Source organism: Lissotriton helveticus, chromosome 2_1 (genome assembly GCF_964261635.1).
Source record: "Lissotriton helveticus chromosome 2_1, aLisHel1.1, whole genome shotgun sequence".
Lineage (NCBI taxonomy): Eukaryota > Metazoa > Chordata > Amphibia > Caudata > Salamandridae > Lissotriton > Lissotriton helveticus.
Genome location: NC_136059.1, coordinates 1,543,249,586 through 1,543,268,639, shown reverse-complemented (window position 1 = coordinate 1,543,268,639; position 19,054 = coordinate 1,543,249,586). Strand labels below are relative to the sequence as shown.

General features: G+C 46.7%; 1 protein-coding gene across 3 annotated transcripts in view; it reads left to right on the top strand.

Moving 5' to 3' along the window:
* Positions 1 to 19,054, top strand: part of GSR (glutathione-disulfide reductase) — a 203,972-nt gene that overhangs the window by 62,380 nt on the left and 122,538 nt on the right. For all 3 annotated transcript variants that reach the window (XM_078676503.1, XM_078676504.1, XM_078676505.1), the window contains one exon: positions 8,548 to 8,617. In XM_078676503.1, coding sequence (XP_078532629.1) covers positions 8,548 to 8,617 — 70 coding nt within the window. The remainder of the gene's footprint in view (positions 1 to 8,547; positions 8,618 to 19,054) is intronic.

Genomic DNA, 19,054 nt, shown 5'->3' with positions numbered 1-19,054 from the left:
AAACTTGCGCATCCACATGTTAACATCATCTTGTCCGGAGACTTCATCATGAACCTTTTAAATGTCAGGAAAGGAAAATCAACAGGCTACACACAATGAAGAAAACGAAGTAACACACATGGTCATAGATGTGCACTCCTGCTGAAAAAACTTTCATTGTGCGCGCTCAACGGTCAAGCTCCGCTAGAAGGCTCCCCAGCATACACCAGGGTTACTCAAAAATCAGGCTCAATCCTAGACTACACATTTACAGATCAGGACATTATTCCATATATTGCAAACTATTTAATAAAAGAGAGAGCTGAAAGTGATCATTACCCCCAAACATTCACCCTGCTTATAAGCATGGCAAATCCCAAAACAGACAATGCAATGTCTCTACCAACGCGATGTTACAATCTAAAACGACTCACTTGGAACAAGGGGAAAATAGATGATATCATGGCTACATGCATTACTCTTCTCGGGAATTTCAAAACTGAACCATTGTGTCCAAAGGCTTGGGCATCCTTCACTCACGACCTAAACAACGAATTCTCAAGAAAAGGTGATGGACACAAAGGTAGAACACCAGTAGGGGCAGCTTGGTTCACGAACAGCCTAAGGAATCAAAAAAGACTACTAAACAAATATTTACGACAACTCCGACTCCGAGGCCCAGATCCCTATCGCGACATCTTTGCCCTAATCTCAAAAACAAGAAAAGGGCTAAAAAGAGACATCAAGGTCGCCAAGAACGATTATAGTGAAAATCTCTGGGCGAAACTTCTCTACGCCAGTAAGCAGAGAGACTCTAAGCTGTTCTGGGAAGTTATCAACCAGTTAACAAATGGCAAGAACAGGCACTTTAACTCAGACATAACGGAATATTCCTGGAGAGACCATATTGATCAGACATATAACGCTACCCCACTCTTGGGTGCTATAAAGCAGGAAGCTCCCACTTCAGAAACCACGTACAAAACACAAAAGTCAGAATCTCCAGACCCTCCGTTACAGATTACACAAGACCAGGTTCTTAAAATTATAAAAAATTTAAGATCTGAGGGAGCACCAGGTCCTAATGGCCTGCCAAATGCACTATTCCAGCACGACCCTCCATTTTGGACTGGGATTCTAACTCCATTGTTTACGTATGCATTAACAACTGGCTCGATCCCCGACTCTTGGCGAGGAAGTATTTTAAATCCTATATACAAAACGGGTTCACGTGCAGACCCTGCGAACTATAGATTGATTGCACTGATCGATGTGGAGGCCAAGATATATGCCGCAAATCTCTTGGCAGATTTAGAAGAGTGGGTCAAACGCATAAACCTGATACTGAACACCCAAACTGGATTTCGGGCCGGAATGGGCACCCTTACTAATTTTTCTGCTGTGACATTACTAGCTAATCAAGCCTACGCAAAATCTCGAACCTTGTACGCATGCTTTATCGACCTTAAAGCAGCGTTCGACAAGGTTCCGAGAAAGAAGTTGTGGGCCAAAATGAGAACCTGGGGGGCACCACCCAAACTTCTGGAGGCAATAATCAATCTTTACTCAAATACGTGGGTGCAGATAAGGAAAGGAGATGGCCGCACCATAACAAACAAGATCCCAACATCAAACGGTCTAAAACAGGGGTGTGTGCTGGCCCCCTGTTTATTCAACATCTACACAGCTGATCTTGAGAAGTGCCTCCAACAAGTGCAAACCGACCCACCAAAATTAGGCAAAACACCGATCAGGAGCCTTCAATACGCAGACGATATTATGCTCCTAGCACAAACACCAATAGGCCTGCAGCGTTCAATGACACAACTAGGATCTTATATTACCTCAGCTCAATTAATAATAAACCTTAAGAAAACAAAGGTATTATGCTTTAGCAGTCACCACAAAAAAGGGTCAAAAGGAATATGTTATGTTATGTTAACTTTATTTTGTATAGCGCAACGGCTACTTTATTTTGTATAGCGCAACGGCTACTCCAACGGAGTGTCCCGGCGCTTTATCGTGGCAGCTCAAAAACATAACACACACAAGTACTCAGAGAACAACTGAACAACACAACTAAAGAGTAAAAAGCCACGTTTTAGGCCTCTCCTAAAAGACAACAGATCAGAAGTACAACGTAAGGCCAGTGGCAGAGCGTTCCAAAGCTGGGGCACCCTCAAACCGAAGGACCGTCCCCAATCCGGGCCTTCCTGACTCGAGGTACCACAGCAAGAGACAGAGAATTAGAGCGCAATGCTCTGACAGGACGATAGAAAGCAAGCCTACGTCGGAGATATTTAGCTCCAAGACCAAAGAGCGCTTTATGGGCCAGGGTCAGTGCCTTGAAAATTATCCGCTTGAGGATAGGCAACCAATGAAGTGCCTGTAAAAGACCGGACACTCTGGCTCGCCTGTGAAGGCCAAAAATGGCACGTGCCGCAGAATTCTGCACGACCTGTAAACGCTGCAATAAATAGTCCGGAAGACCCAGGTACAGTGCGTTGGCATAATCCAATCTGGAGCCTATCAAAGCTTGCACCGTTATCTTCCTGTGCTCTTCAGAGAGCAAAGGAAGAAACTTCTGGAGCATCCTAAGGATGCCAAAACATGAGCCCGTGAGGCCGAGAATCTGAGATCTCATAGTCAGATTGTTGTCGATCTTAACTCCCAGGTTTTTAGCCACCTGGGATGCCTGAGCTGGGGGAAACATATCTGTCGGCCACCATGCATGCCAATCAGGGTCCGCAGCACAGCCAAAAAACAACACCTCCGACTTGTCGGAGTTACATTTAAGGCAGTTGCGCTGGAACCAGTTGAACACCACCCCGAGACAATCCCGAATTCTCCCTTCATCAAAATCCTCCCCTTTCCTACATGTGAAGAGAAGCTGGGTGTCATCGGCGTAGGAAACGATCTGGGCCCCATGAGACTCCGCCAGTGCCGCCAACGGGGTCATAAAGACGTTAAAAAGAGTCGGGCTCAACACAGAACCCTGCGGAACTCCGACTCCCAATGGCGGCATCTCAGCAGAACCCGGGGGGACCCAGACCGTTTGTCGACGGCCAGCTAAAAAAGATGTAAACCAGCTGAACACCGTCCCCCTTAGACCGATGTTTGAAAGTCTGGCGAGGAGCCCCTCATGGGGGACGGTGTCGAAAGCCACCGACAGATCAAGCATAATAAGCATGGCTTTGCCTCCAGAATCAAGAATCTCCCTAATGGCCTCAGACACCTCTAACAACGCCGTCTCGGTACTCAAATTGGGCCGGAAGCCAGATTGAGACGGGTGCAGCAAATTATTAGACTCCAGAAAAACGGAGAGCACGCTATGAACGTGCTTTTCCGTAATTTTTGCCAACGCTGGAAGCAACGATATAGGCCTATAGTTGGCCGGCGCCTCAGGATCTAACCCCGGCTTCTTGAGAAGGGGGATCACCATGGCCCGCTTCCAGGCCTGCGGGACCATCCCTTCCCTCAAAGAGCGGTTCAGAAGAGGGTTAAACAGTGGATTAACCACATCGGCCATCCTCGCCAAAAATTTGGCCGGACAGGGGTCAAGCGGTGACCCAGATTTAAGGTTGGCTAAGAGTGCCCTTGATGTACAGAGAGAAATAGGCGGGAAGACTGACAAAACCGAGTCAGGAATGGGCACAGAGTCTAGCCCAACCCCACAGCTGGGATGAACTTCCACTGACTTCCCCAAGAAGGAGTCCTGGATCAATTTGATCTTATTAGTAAAAAACTGAGCCAGATCGCAGGCCCAGGACTCAGAGGGAGAGGTTTGAGAGAGATGAGATCTAGGGGTTATGAACTCCCTTACCACCGTAAAGATCTCCTTGCAGGAGTTAGAAGCTGCCTCAATCCTTCTAGCCAGGAAGTCCTTTTTCTCGCGAAGGATATCGCGGTGATAGGCTTTGATCACAGTCCTGTATGCAAGTTTAGCCACCGGGTCATACTGGGAGCGCCAAGCTCTCTCAGCCACCTTACACTGGCGGCGGGCGGAGAATAATGCTTCCGTGAACAACGGAGCAGAGACCCGTTTGAAAGTGGCCTTAGGCACCCGCACAGGGGCAAGATCATTCAACCTATCTGTCAGCCACAGCTGCAAGGAGTCCACATCCTGCTCTAAGTCACCCGTGAGGTGACACGGATGCTCAAGAAAGGCCTGAGCTAAAGTCTCAGGAGTCACAAGATGGAGTGCCCTAGAGGCAGACCCCTGTGGTCTGGACGCAGTACTATACAGTTTCTCTCTACCACGAATACAGAACCTAGCGAGCATGTGGTCGGACCAAAGCACCGGGACAAGCTCTATGTCCTCCAACGGTGCAGTGGAGAAGACCTGATCCAGAGTGTGACCCTTGTCATGGGTGGGGCCAGATAGAAAAGGCACCAGACCAAGGGGAGCCGTGATGTCAGATAGCTTAATCACATCTGGATCCTCGCCCTCATCCTCGACCTCGCCATTCACTTGGAAACTGGAGGAAAAACCAATATTCCAGGTGGACTCATACAAATACCTTGGGTTCCAACTTGACCATTCACTCAAATACAAGCTACATTTGGATCAAGGGAATACCAAAGCAAAACAACTCCTGTATGCTTTCAAAATTTTACAGAAGAAGCTAAAAGGTTGCCCAACAGGCCAGTTGCTTAAGATAATCGCAGCCAAATTTTTACCCTCAATATCATATGGGTCGGAAATTATGAATACCAAAGATGCAGCCGCCTTAAATCTAGCCCAATCGAGTTTTTTCAAGCGCCTCTTTTTAATTCCTCAACACATTTCTCAGGCACAAGTTCGATTGGAATACGGGCTGAAAAATCAGAAACCAGCAAGACAAGGGGCGATGGTAAAATATTATTGGCGGATGAGGCAAGCGGAAGTCGACACTTTAGCCCACTGCTGCTGGGAGGAAATCGAAAATCAGGCGAGGCAAAAAAACTCCATTGCAGCAGTCCTAAAAGAATCACTCGCTGATTTACATCTTGAAGAGGCATGGCATACAACAACGTCATACTCCGGGTTCAAAAACATGGTGAACAGCGCAATAAAGCGAACTTCGCTACTAACGGATAAAACTGCCTTTGCTAAGAAAAATCACGCATGGGCAGTGATTCAATCATACCAGTTTTTGAAACCTCAACCGTACTTGTCCGAACACTTCTCGCATCACAAAAAGCACCATTTGACGCTGTTGCGGTTGGGTTCCTTCCACATAAAGGATTTAACCCCGAAATGGAAGTCTACATGGCCAACGAAAGAATGTCGCCTGTGTGATCAAGGAGAAGAGTCGTTATTACATCTTTTATGCATCTGCCCCGCGCTACTGGAACATCGAGATTTTTAGGAAGCACCAATTGAGATCGTGCAGAGCAGCAGTGATACAATGCCTTGGTGGACTGTCAATTCAGCTGTCATGTCGAGCCATCACCTTTTGGAAAATAGCAGCCAAAGAACTGGACAAAAAAGACAATAGTCCACACGGCAAAGGCATATGACTGACTGGTCACTCCCTTTCTGTACAGGTATCAAATACTGCTCTTTTCATACCACAATGAACTTCTTAAATTTCTATCGTTTTAACTGTTGCAGTGACCAAAGCTTGCGAAAGGACATTGGTTTTACTCGTCTATACTTCATAGATTTTAACCTTAGCTAATTATTATGTAAAATGTGTTTTCTCATGCTTTTACGATTTTTAACGAAATCAAATAAAAGTAATACTTACACTTATACAGTAAGATATGTTATAACACATAGTTCCAATTCTTATTGAAGGCTTGAAAAACCAGCATTTGCAATACAATAGGTCTCACATTTGCGATAGTTGAGGTATTGGCATTGTAAATGACAATGCCTTTTATTTATGTGTTGTTTTTAAAACACATAAATAAAAGGCATTGTCATTTACAATGCCAATAGCTTAAACTCTCACAAATGCGAGACCTATTGCATTGCAAATGCGTTTGGTGCCCGTGCTAATAAATGTTTTTTAAAAAGCATTAGGTGAGAGCGTGCGCTGCCTGCAACAGCAGGCAGTACAAAGCTATTTGAGAAAATAGTGCTCGGAGGTTGTAATTAAAGCCTACTGAGTTACAACACTTGTAACGGGGTGTCGCCATAGGAGGTTAAAAAGAAGCATTGGCATAGCCAGTAGGTCTCGCCTTTGGGACCTTATAGGTGTTTAGTTACCCAGCACAATATCCTTGGTGCAACAACATCAAGTGTTGCATGGCTAAACACTTATAAGGTTCCAAAGGCGAGACCTATTGGCTATGCCAATGCTTGTTTACTATTTTATTTGTTATGCAAGTGTTTTAATTAATTTCTGCAAATAAACCACAATTGCCACTCTTGCACTTAAAGGCACTTACTTAATTTCACGCCTCTGTAAGAGTGAGATCAGAGTGAACAACACAAAACCATGACTGAAATACCTCAAAGCATCACGCAAGCGCTCCCAAGCACACATATCTCTTTTTCACATCCACGTTTTTGAAATATACGTGTATTCTTTGAATTGTTCAGAAATGCTGCCGACGTGAGTGTAGCTCGGCTGCTCCCAGGTTCAGAACCTTAAATTGATTCATCGGCTGCTGCTCCGCCCAGAACAAAGCCCCGAGGAGATATGTATATTTAATCACGACCTCCCTCCACTCGCGCAGCCCCTCTCCTGTGCGGAAGCCAGGCAGCGCTGATGCACGGCGGGAGTAGCCCGGAGGTGTGTGTGTGTGTGTGTGTGTGTGTGTGTCGCTGCCGAACCAGCCTGTGCGATAAACAAACACTCAAAAGCGCGTGGTGAGCTTTCTGAAGCCCCTTACTAAACGTCTCGCGAGCAGCGTATACGCGCTGCTCTAGGCTCGACCTAATGAGACAAGGCGGGTATAAGGAGGGACTCCTAAGCCTATTGACCAATGAACAGCCACAGTTTACAGTGGACAATGACACAAGCAAATAAAGAATTTGGGCGGAGAGTGGGCAGAGCGTCAAGTCCCTCCCTGAATACTGCACGCCTCGCAGAAGCCGCGCATGCGCTGTCCAGGCTCAACCTAATAAACAACCCACGGATATTGCCTATTTGCATAACTTTGCTGTAAAAGGTTAATGTTTTCAATGTAATTTAATACTTGGGGACCGAGACCTGGACAATCTGGGTGGTAATTGGGCACCTGGTAAATACTGTACACAGTGATCAGTTAGCCCAACGCTTTTGTTTCAGATCACGAAATTAGAAAAATGCATAGTTATCGCACTTTTTCCCACTTTCCAAGGTGTGAAGACTCCTAATGTGTGGCGATTGCTTGCTCGATTTTTGCCCGGTTTTACCTGGCAAACATCGTACACGCAGCTTCGCCAGTTATAATCCTGAATCTGGTTCCTACAGGAGTTTGCACCCAAATCGTGAGTTGCAGGTAATTTAGAATGAGGGCCTATGTGCCAATTCATTATGGCTGTTGTGACATTCACTCTCGTGATTAACTTCTAAAAGTGATTTGTACAATGTTAACAAATGCACAGTATCTCCTTAACGAGATGAGGAGACTATGAGTGGCTTCAGTGCCCTCCGCCATGATTGATATATCACTTATTTTTCAAACAGATTATTTCAACTCATTTGTCAGTCAATGTTTTGAAATGTTAAGAAACAATTGCATTAGTTTTAGGAACCTTAAAGTCGTAAAGGAACCCCTGGTTACCATGCAAATTCTGCCTGATCAGAGAAGCACAGGGACAACCTAGAATAGTTGTTAACTAGCTACAAATAATTTTTGGAATAAACTGTCTCAACCCGTCTTTACAGATTATGTCCTTATAGTTCTCATAGGATGAGTTTGCTGAACAATGGTAACTTTCCACCTACCTTAATGACCAGACTAGTTTGCTTCATCTAGAAATGATCACGCAAAACTTTGCCATAAGTGTTTTATCGATTTAATTTATATCACTTTTGCAAGATATGTCTATAGATTATCGGTACTGAATCTCAACTTCTTATGTATTGCAGCTTTTGAAGTGGACGCTTTGCAATATTGTTATGCTATTTGGCTGTACAAAGCTGTGATGATTAACTCACAAAGTTTAGCATTGTTAACCGAGATGTAAAGCAGCTATCGCATAAGAATAACATTTGTAAAGAGAAATTTTACACAAGAATTTTTCTTTATAAAGTCTTACCCTTTCAATGGCCTTTCCTTTATTTTATGACGTCACACCGAGGAGAAATGAACTTTGCAAGTTAGTCTCAAACACCGATTGGTCTCTATCATGCCCAGCCCCGACTTTCTTAGACCTCACCTGGACCCATGCTTCAGCAGGGCTGACTTTTTTGTCTGGCTGGCTTCAGGTCTCCGGATTAAAGGACACGTCCAAAATTGCTTGTATGCCACCACCTTGCAGGATTAGTAGCTCTTTCACTGATCTCCAGGAAGTTAATGTACTTGACTGAAATCCATCTTCCTTGGCTTTGCTCTAATTTGTGTTCAGCTTCTTTTGAATATGTAGTTAAAACCTCTTGAGTTAATGTACAATTTGGCTTTGTAACAGTAGTTTGTATGTTGTTGCAGAACAATTAAAGAAAAACGAGACGCCTACGTAAGCCAACTGAATGGCATCTATCAAAATAACCTAAACAAGGTTTGTAAACACTCTTAAAGATATTTTATTTTAGGATTTCTGTTGCACTCTCCTGGCCCTAACCAGGCCACAAAGCACTCTAGTCGTTTGAGGAAACTGTAAGTTACTTTGTTTTACAAGGTTGGTATAAGTATGTGTGTTTTTATCGTGTGAGTGATGTGGGATGTATTGAATCTCATTTGTGAGGCTCGGAGGTATGCTCCAGTTATGTCTCGCCAAACATGTCGCTCCACTTCACGCGATTCAGAAAACATGTGCTTGTGATGAAGTGGATTTGTCTATGCGCACCTGAGCCAATGAAAGAGGAATTGACTGCCGCACTTCACATGTCCCCAGCACCACCTATGGCATAGAATACAGTCCGTACAGGTATACAAATTGCAGTAGTATGAACCAGCGCGGAGTCCCATATAATCCAACTCATTCATTACAACATCTGGAGTCCAAATCACCTTACAATAGTTCCTATCCAGTTAACCCCACACTCCCTTTCTCAGTACCGGTGTCTGCGTCTGATCCATCATTGCTCTTCCCATAGCCCTGAAAATGTTCTAGTACCATCACCCGTGTTTCAATATCATCATGAACTTTGGCGTCGAACTTAGTCAGCTTGATATGTTGCTGTTTAGAACAATTATAAAAATTAAGGACGCACGCTATTTGTATTGTCTAAAAGTACGCTCTCCATGGAGCTATTCCCCGGTTTCTGCATCTTTATAAATGCATTTTCTACTTTAATAGATTTTATATGCAGAATGCATATGTTACATTTAGCCAGAATCTGCTGTATTTTGTAATCTCCCAAATGATGCCTCCAGTTCATAAAGTATTTGTCACATAAGGAATTTGCATGGGCAAAGTTGTCACAGAATCAAGAATGGTGAGTTTTGCCATCTTAAGTTGGCTGAACTAAAAAAAGTACAGAATTTTTGTGCCAGTGAATCTGCTTACAAAAGTTGCTATAAGAGTGAACCCATCTGCAAAGTTCGGCTGACACATCACACCCGAACGTTTTTGTAGAGAGTTTTCCATCCTGAATACTTCCGGAGATTTACTTCTGTGAAGACCAGGAAAAAAAAAATTTCAAGGTGTGAATGCCTAACAAAATTCCCCCAAATTGACAGAGTGAATGGAGTTTCTCCATTGAGCGATAAAGAGTACTTTGTGTTAAGGTTAAAAAGTAGCATATGAACTTTAACATCAAGTTTTCACATTTTGAAGTCTACGTGTGTACCATCCTAGAAACAGGTGCTGTAGGTATTTGACCGTATCAGAACAAAGATGTTGTTTGACAATTTATTCTAGCCTGTACATAGGCCGTCCTTGCGTATATTGTGGAATTTGGCCTTGGAGTTCTGGTGGACCTCAAACTATGATTCTTGCTGGTATCCTCAAATCAAATTCCAGCAACTGAGTCCCTCCTACAACCCCACCCTCTCCCTTATGAGGAATAACCACTTGGACCTGGTAATGGTAATAATGTTTCCTTTTGTAGGTAATTTTCCTTGATTCAGTGGGGAAAACCTGCTCATATTTTCTGGCAGCTCTGAGCAGGCAAAAAGTGTTTGTGGTAGGCCAGTGGAGATTGTGAGGTGAAGAGGTGTGGGAGGAAGAGTGCAGGGCAGGCTTGCGCCTGAAGATGCTGCGATGCTGCCCACTGCCCCAGACCCGACAGCAGTACAGACAGGCCCACTGTGTCTGGGTTTAGAATTATCAGGTCCAGACTTGCAGGCTTGATAATTCCAGGCCAGAGAGACTTGAAATCCTTCTGCGACAGAAGCCCAGTATTATTAAGTACTGCAGATGGTGGAAGGCTGCCTCATATTGCTGAACCCAACAGAGTCTGCCTGAGGTTGTGCTCAAAGAGGGACACCTTGGCCTCATTAACTCCCTTGGAGGTGTTCTTTATTAGTATGAGCAATGCCAGGCTGTTCTTTGATCTGTCTGCATCGTTCAACAACATCATTGATCAACCCATTCTAATATTCAGGATACTAGACTTTGGCATCTCAGGCTCTATTCTCAAGTGGCTTACATCGTACTTAGAGAAATGTCATCAAGGAGTAAGTCTACTCTGTTTTGGTCTGAGCTTAAAGTCTTCGAGGCTCAGTGTCCCGCAGGGTTCGATCCTGTTGGCCCTCCTGTTTAATATGTACATGCTTCTCTTAGCCAAGCTACTTCATTATTATGATTATTATTAAGTATTTATAGAGTGCCTGGCTACCCTTAGGCACCCCGCGCTATGAGTGACAAGAAAAGTTAGAAGGCAGGCTGATTATGGCGAGATTTGAAACAGCCACGTCTTCAACTGTTTACGAAAGGTAAGATGGTGTGAGGTGGAATGTAATGGAAACGGGAGGGCGTTCCAGAGCTTAGCTGCATTATAGGAGAACATGCGGCCCCCAGATCGTACTCTCTTAATTTTTGGGACCACTGCCAAAAATTGATCTGCAGACCAGAGGCATCTTGTGGGTTGGTAAAAAGCCACCAGAGATTGATTTATCTTGGGACCAGTTCCCCAAAGCTTTTTATGAGCAATACACAAAGCTTTGAACTTGATCCGCTCTGTAATTGGCAGCCAGTGAAGTTTTTTTTGCATAGGCTTCCATGACCCATCTTGAGGCACAGACGAGAGAAGCCTGGCTACACAGTTTGGTACCACCTGTAGTTTCTTTATAGTGGCTTTTGTGGTGCCCAAGTAAAGGGAGTTCCCATAGTCCAGCGTGAGAGTAGCAATGCCTGTACTATCACTCTTCGAGCCTGGACTGGGAGCAGTGGGAGGATTTTCCTTAAGAAAAACGATGGAGTTAGGCCCAGATCTCTGTACTGGGGTGAATGTATAACATTGTTCTGCATTCTGTCCATCAATTTATTGTTTTTGCATTTGTCACCCCGAGTGGGACGGGTATGCCCAGACTTGGGTCCCATGCTCTCTGTGCAACTGGAGTCTAGCTATCCTGGCTGATGAGGGCTGAAAGCCCGAAACCGGTCCTAGGATGCTTGTTTCCAGTCCAGGCAGGGCCTGGCCTGGCACCTTGGGCTGGACTGTGCCCATTGGGTGCAGGTTCAAGACTGATTTGCATATGGCTGCTTCCAACTGGACTGGCACGGTGAGCAAAAAAACCGATGGATTTAGGCCCAGATCTCTGTACTGGGGTGAATATATGACATTGTTCTGCATTCTGTCCATCAATTGTTCTTTTTGCTTTTGGGGCGTGACACCCTTCAAATACATTCTTGGCTTGGTAATTAGGTATGAGGGCCCTGAGTCCTGTTTGCTTTATCCTTGTCTTTTTCTCATGTTTCTCATTTTGCAAAAAGATTTCAACTTGTTAATTTGTTTGGAGCTGAAACGTAAATGTATATAGTGGTTGGTTTATCAAAAAAATAGTAAATGTGCACCCATAGACCTGCTCTTCGAGTGGGATGGATGCAAATGTACTACTCTTTGGAACTCACAAGCACTGGCAGTATTTAGCATGAAAAGCTGCACAAGTCTCAGGTTTCCAGGCATGCTACTGGCAATCAAACACCCAAAAGGTGTTGGGATGAATGTTTGAAATACTCTAAATAGTGGCATTCGCTTGGAGTAGCATTCAAATCCATTGTGTTTTGCCCGCTGTGCCACTCTTGGCAGAGATTCACTAATGCTAATAATTACTGACCCTGTTCCTCATGGAAACCGTTCATCTCGATTTGTCCTTCTCTCCATATAACTACTTTTAAATTAATGTTAGACTTGGCTTCCCATTCTTTTTTTTTTTTGACTTCTGCCGGAAAAAGTGTCCTTCGTGTGGTGATAAAAAAAAAAGTCTACAAAAAAAAGTCTGTGGGGAATTAACTCCACCCTATTACCCATCTATTGAGTATTCTTGGGACTGTGCTATCAACATTCCTGGGATAAAACAGAGTGTTCCCCACTATACCTGTCAATATTTGCATTCTTGAATTGATGCACACTGAAAAGTCAGTTCGGCTCGTTATCTAATAATAGAGACAGATGCTACAGCACTCCGTTAGGTGAGATGCTCGGCTCTGCATGTCCACTCATGCACTCAACAGTCAGTGGTAGTTGCACTTCCTAGGGATTTGAGAGGAGAAAAGAGAAGCTTCCTCAAACACGTGCTCCTTCAACTTGGAGGATAATGCCATAATCATTCCTGGTAAATATATTGTAATCTAGGCCAGAGGGAGCAGGTAGTCTACGTAGGACTACCTTGAGCTTCTTCTGTCTTGGGGGAATTAGTATTATCAATGTAATCCCTAGGATAGAACCCCTATCCATGAGGAAAACTGATCCAGCTGCTGTCATCTCTGTTCTTCTCAATGTGAAACAACCCCAAAGGCTTCCTGCCTACTGTGAGCTAAAGGTTCATCTCATGTTAAGAATTATTGGGCAGGTATCTGGTCTGCAGTACCAAAAAAGAAGCATTGTTGGGGTTGGGAGGGGACAGCATTTGCAGCCAATATAATTTAGTTTGTGTGGGGGCGCGGAATGAATTTGGCGAAGACCATATCTGGGTAAGTAAGGTTTTATTGTTTTCAAGACACGTCTTTTACGACTAGTTAGTCTCTCTTCGGCAAACTGGGCAGGATCCGGGGTGGCTGAAGGACTTCTAGGTTTGCTGGCAGCCGGGTCTTCTCTTCTCCGTTTCCCTTGGCAGTCACATGGACGTTAGTTGGGCCAAAGAGAGCAAAAACAGAAGAGAAGCCGTCAGTGAGGCTGTTTTTTTCTAAATAACACCAGGTTAAGGGCCGGGGGTGAGGAGACACCTGTTACACACGTGACCACCAGTGCACTCTGTCGTTCGAGGAGTTGTGAATAGTGCCGGTGAACAGGGAGAAAAGACAAGCATTAGGAATGCATTAGGGCTCGGTTTGTTGAGTTTGAGATAATGGCATTGTATATGGTAATGTGCACTGACAGCTGCTAATGATTGTGCCAATTGAAAGAGTGGCTGGTGTACTGTCATCTGTTGGTGTGTGTGTGTGTGTGTGTGTGTGTTTAGTGAAAGTTGCACTGACATTGTTTGTTGTGTGCGTGGGTGTTTACCGGCACGGATGCATGGTGGAGTTTTTTTTTGGTGAAAGCGTACATTGATGGTTGTTGGTGTTTGTGCACGGTGAAAGCATTCATTGACGGCTGGGGGTGTGGTGTTGTGTGTGTTGTTTTCTGTGTAGTGGTGAGTGTGTGGTTGTGAGTCTGTGGGGGTGAGCCTGGGGATCAAGTGTGGTGGTGAGTGTGTTGTGAGTGGTGACGAGTGTGTGGTGTTGAGAGACTGAGGTGTGTGGTTTGTGTGTGTGCTATGTGTGTTTGGTATATATGTGTGTGTGGTGTGTGTATGGTATGTGTGTGTGGTGTATGTGTGTGTAGTGTTTTCTGCACACTCACACACTGGCCCTACACATTCACACACTGCTCACCCACACACTCCCAATGTCACCCTGCATAGTCATACACTGTTTATACTGCACACTCGTTCTGCACACTCACACAATGTGCACCCTGCACCCTTACACACTGTCTCTGCAGTCACTCTGCAGTCACTGTCACTCTACACTCACTCTGCACTCACTGTCACTCTGCACTCACTGTCACTCTGCACTCACTGTCACTGCACTCACTGTCACTCTGCACTCACTGTCACTCTGCACTCACTGTCACTCTGCACTCACTGTCACTCTACACTCACTGTCACTCTACACTCACTGTCACTCTGCACTCAGTCTGCACTCACTGTCATTCTGCACTCACTGTCACGCTGCACTCAGTCTGCACTCACTGTCACTCTGCATTCACTCTGCACTCACTCTGCACTCACTGTCACTGCACTCACTCTGCACTCACTGTCACTCTGCACTCACTCTGCACTCACTGTCACTCTGCATTCACTCTGCACTCACTCTGCACTCACTGTCACTGCACTCACTCTGCACTCACTGTCACTCTGCACTCACTCTGCACTCACTGTCACTCTGCACTCACTCTGCACTCACTCTGCACTCACTGTCACTCTGCACTCACTCTGCACTCACTGTCACTCTGCACTCACTCTGCACTCACTGTCACTCTGCACTCACTCTGCACTCTGCACTCACTCTGCACTCTGCACTCACTGTCACTCTGCACTCACTGTCACTCTGCACTCACTGTCACTCTGCACTCACTGTCACTCTGCACTCACTGTCACTCTGCACTCACTGTCACTCTGCACTCACTGTCACTCTGCACTCACTCTGCACTCACTGTCACTCTGCACTCACTCTGCACTCACTGTCACTCTGCACTCACTGTCACTCTGCACTCACTGTCACTCTGCACTCACTGTCACTCTGCACTCACTCTGCACTCACTGTCACTCTGCACTCACTGTCACTCTGCACTCACTGTCACTCTGCACTCACTGTCACTCTGCACTCACTGTCACTCTGCACTCACTGTCACTCTGCACTCACTGTCACTCTGCACTCACTGTCACTCTGCACTCAGTCTGCACTCACTGTCACTCTGCACTCACTGTCACTCTACACTCACTGTCACTCTGCACTCACTCTGCACTCACTGTCACTCTGCACTCACTGTCACACTGCACTCACTGTCACTGCTGTCACTCTGCACTCACTGTCACTCTGCACTCACTGTCACTCTACACTCACTGTCACTCTGCACTCAGTCTGCACTCACTGTCATTCTGCACTCACTGTCACGCTGCACTCAGTCTGCACTCACTGTCACTCTGCATTCACTCTGCACTCACTCTGCACTCACTGTCACTCTGCACTCACTCTGCACTCACTGTCACTCTGCACTCACTGTCACTCTGCACTCACTGTCACTCTGCACTCACTGTCACTCTGCACTCACTATCACTCTGCACTCACTGTCACTCTGCACTCACTGTCACTCTGCACTCACTGTCACTCTGCACTCAGTCTGCACTCACTGTCACTCTGCACTCACTGTCACTCTACACTCACTGTCACTCTGCACTCACTCTGCACTCACTGTCACTCTGCACTCACTGTCACACTGCACTCACTGTCACTCTGCACTCACTGTCACTCTGCACTCACTGTCACTCTGCACTCACTGTCACTCTGCACTCACTGTCACTCTGCACTCACTGTCACTCTGCACTCACTGTCACTCTGCACTCACTGTCACTCTGCACTCACTGTCACTCTGCGTCACTCTGCGTCACTCTGCACTCACTGTCACTCTGCACTCACTGTCACTCTGCACTCACTGTCACTCTGCACTCACTGTCACTCTGCACTCACTGTCACTCTGCACTCACTGTCACTCTGCACTCACTGTCACTCTGCACTCACTGTCACTCTGCACTCACTGTCACTCTGCACTCACTGTCATTCTGCACTCACTGTCACTCTGCACTCAGTCTGCACTCACTGTCACTCTGCACTCACTCTGCACTCACTGTCACTCTGCACTCACTGTCACTCTACACTCACTGTCACTCTGCACTCACTGTCACTCTGCACTCAGTCTGCACTCACTGTCATTCTGCACTCACTGTCACGCTGCACTCAGTCTGCACTCACTGTCACTCTGCATTCACTCTGCACTCACTCTGCACTCACTGTCACTCTGCACTCACTCTGCACTCACTGTCACTCTGCACTCACTGTCACTCTGCACTCACTCTGCACTCACTGTCACTCTGCACTCACTGTCACTCTGCACTCACTCTGCACTCACCGTCACTCTGCACTCACTGTCACTCTGCACTCACTGTCACTCTGCACTCACTGTCACTCTGCACTCACTGTCACTCTGCACTCACTGTCACTCTGCACTCACTGTCACTCTGCACTCACTGTCACTCTGCACTCACTGTCACTCTGCACTCACTGTCACTCTGCACTCACTGTCACTCTGCACTCACTGTCACTCTGCACTCACTGTCACTCTGCACTCACTGTCACTCTGCACTCACTGTCACTCTGCACTCACTGTCACTCTGCACTCACTGTCACTCTGCACTCACTGTCACTCTGCACTCACTGTCACTCTGCACTCACTGTCACTCTGCACTCACTGTCACTCTACACTCACTGTCACTCTGCACTCAGTCTGCACTCACTGTCACGCTGCACTCAGTCTGCACTCACTGTCACGCTGCACTCAGTCTGCACTCACTGTCACTCTGCACTCACTCTGCACTCACTCTGCACTCACTGTCACACTGCACTCACTCTGCACTCACTATCACTCTGCACTCACTCTGCACTCACTGTCACTCTGCACTCACTCTGCACTCACTGTCACTCTGCACTCACTCTGCACTTACTGTCACTCTGCACTCACTGTCACTCTGCACTCACTCTGCACTCACTGTCACTCTGCACTCACTGTCACTCTGCACTCACTCTGCACTCACTGTCACTCTGCACTCACTGTCACTCTGCACTCACTGTCACTCTGCACTCACTGTCACTCTGCACTCACTGTCACTCTGCACTCACTGTCACTCTGCACTCACTGTCACTCTGCACTCACTGTCACTCTGCACTCACTGTCACTCTGCACTCACTGTCACTCTGCACTCACTGTCACTCTGCACTCACTCTGCACTCACTGTCACTCTGCACTCACTGTCACTCTGCACTCACTGTCACTGCTGTCACTCTGCACTCACTGTCACTCTGCACTCACTGTCACTCTGCACTCACTGTCACTCTGCACTCACTGTCACTGCTGTCACTCTGCACTCACTGTCACTCTGCACTCACTGTCACTCTGCACTCACTGTCACTCTGCACTCACTGTCACTCTGCACTCACTGTCACTCTGCACTCACTGTCACTCTGCACTCACTGTCACTCTGCACTCACTGTCACTCTGCACTCACTGTCACTCTGCACTCACTGTCACTCTGCACTCACTGTCACTCTGCACTCACTGTCACTCTGCACTCACTGTCACTCTGCACTCACTGTCACTCTGCACTCAGTCTGCACTCACTGTCACTCTGCACTCACTGTCACTCTGCACTCACTGTCACTCTGCACTCACTGTCACTCTGCACTCACTGTCACTCTGCACTCACTGTCACTCTGCACTCACTGTCACACTGCACTCACTGTCACTGCTGTCACTCTGCACTCACTGTCACTCTGCACTCACTGTCACTCTGCACTCACTGTCACTCTGCACTCACTGTCACTCTGCACTCACTGTCACTCTGCACTCACTGTCACTCTGCACTCACTGTCACTCTGCACTCACTGTCACTCTGCACTCACTGTCACTCTGCACTCACTGTCATTCTGCACTCACTGTCACTCTGCACTCAGTTTGCACTCACTGTCACTCTGCACTCACTGTCACTCTGCACTCACTGTCACTCTGCACTCAGTCTGCACTCACTGTCACTCTGCACTCAGTCTGCACTCACTGTCACTCTGCACTCACTGTCACTCTGCACTCACTGTCACTCTGCACTCACTGTCACTCTGCACTCACTGTCACTCTGCACTCACTGTCACTCTGCACTCACTGTCACTCTGCACTCACTGTCACTCTGCACTCACTGTCACACTGCACTCACTGTCACTGCTGTCACTCTGCACTCACTGTCACTCTGCACTCACTGTCACTCTGCACTCACTGTCACTCTGCACTCACTGTCACTCTGCACTCACTGTCACTCTGCACTCACTGTCACTCTGCACTCACTGTCACTCTGCACTCACTGTCACTCTGCACTCACTGTCATTCTGCACTCACTGTCACTCTGCACTCAGTTTGCACTCACTGTCACTCTGCACTCAGTTTGCACTCACTGTCACTCTGCACTCACTCTGCACTCACTGTCACTCTGCACTCACTCTGCACTCACTGTCACTCTGCACTCACTCTGCACTCACTGTCACTCTGCACTCACTTTCACTCTGCACTCACTGTCACTCTGCACTCACTGTCACTCTGCACTCACTGTCACTCTGCACTCTGTCACTCTGCACTCACTGTTACTCTGCAATCACTGTCACTCTGCATTCAGTCTGCACTCACTGTCACTCTGCATTCAGTCTGCACTCACTGTCACTCTGCATTCAGTCTGCACTCACTGTCACTCTGCATTCAGTCTGCACTCACTGTCACTCTGCACTCACTCTGCACTCACTGTCACTCTGCACTCACTCTGCACTCACTGTCACTCTGCACTCACTCTGCACTCACTGTCACTCTGCACTCACTGTCACTCTGCACTCACTGTCACTCTGCACTCACTGTCACTCTGCACTCACTGTCACTCTGCACTCACTGTCACTCTGCACTCACTCTGCACTCACTGTCACTCTGCACTCACTCTGCACTCACTGTCACTCTGCACTCACTCTGCACTCACTGTCACTCTGCACTCACTCTGCACTCACTGTCACTCTGCACTCACTCTGCACTCACTGTCACTC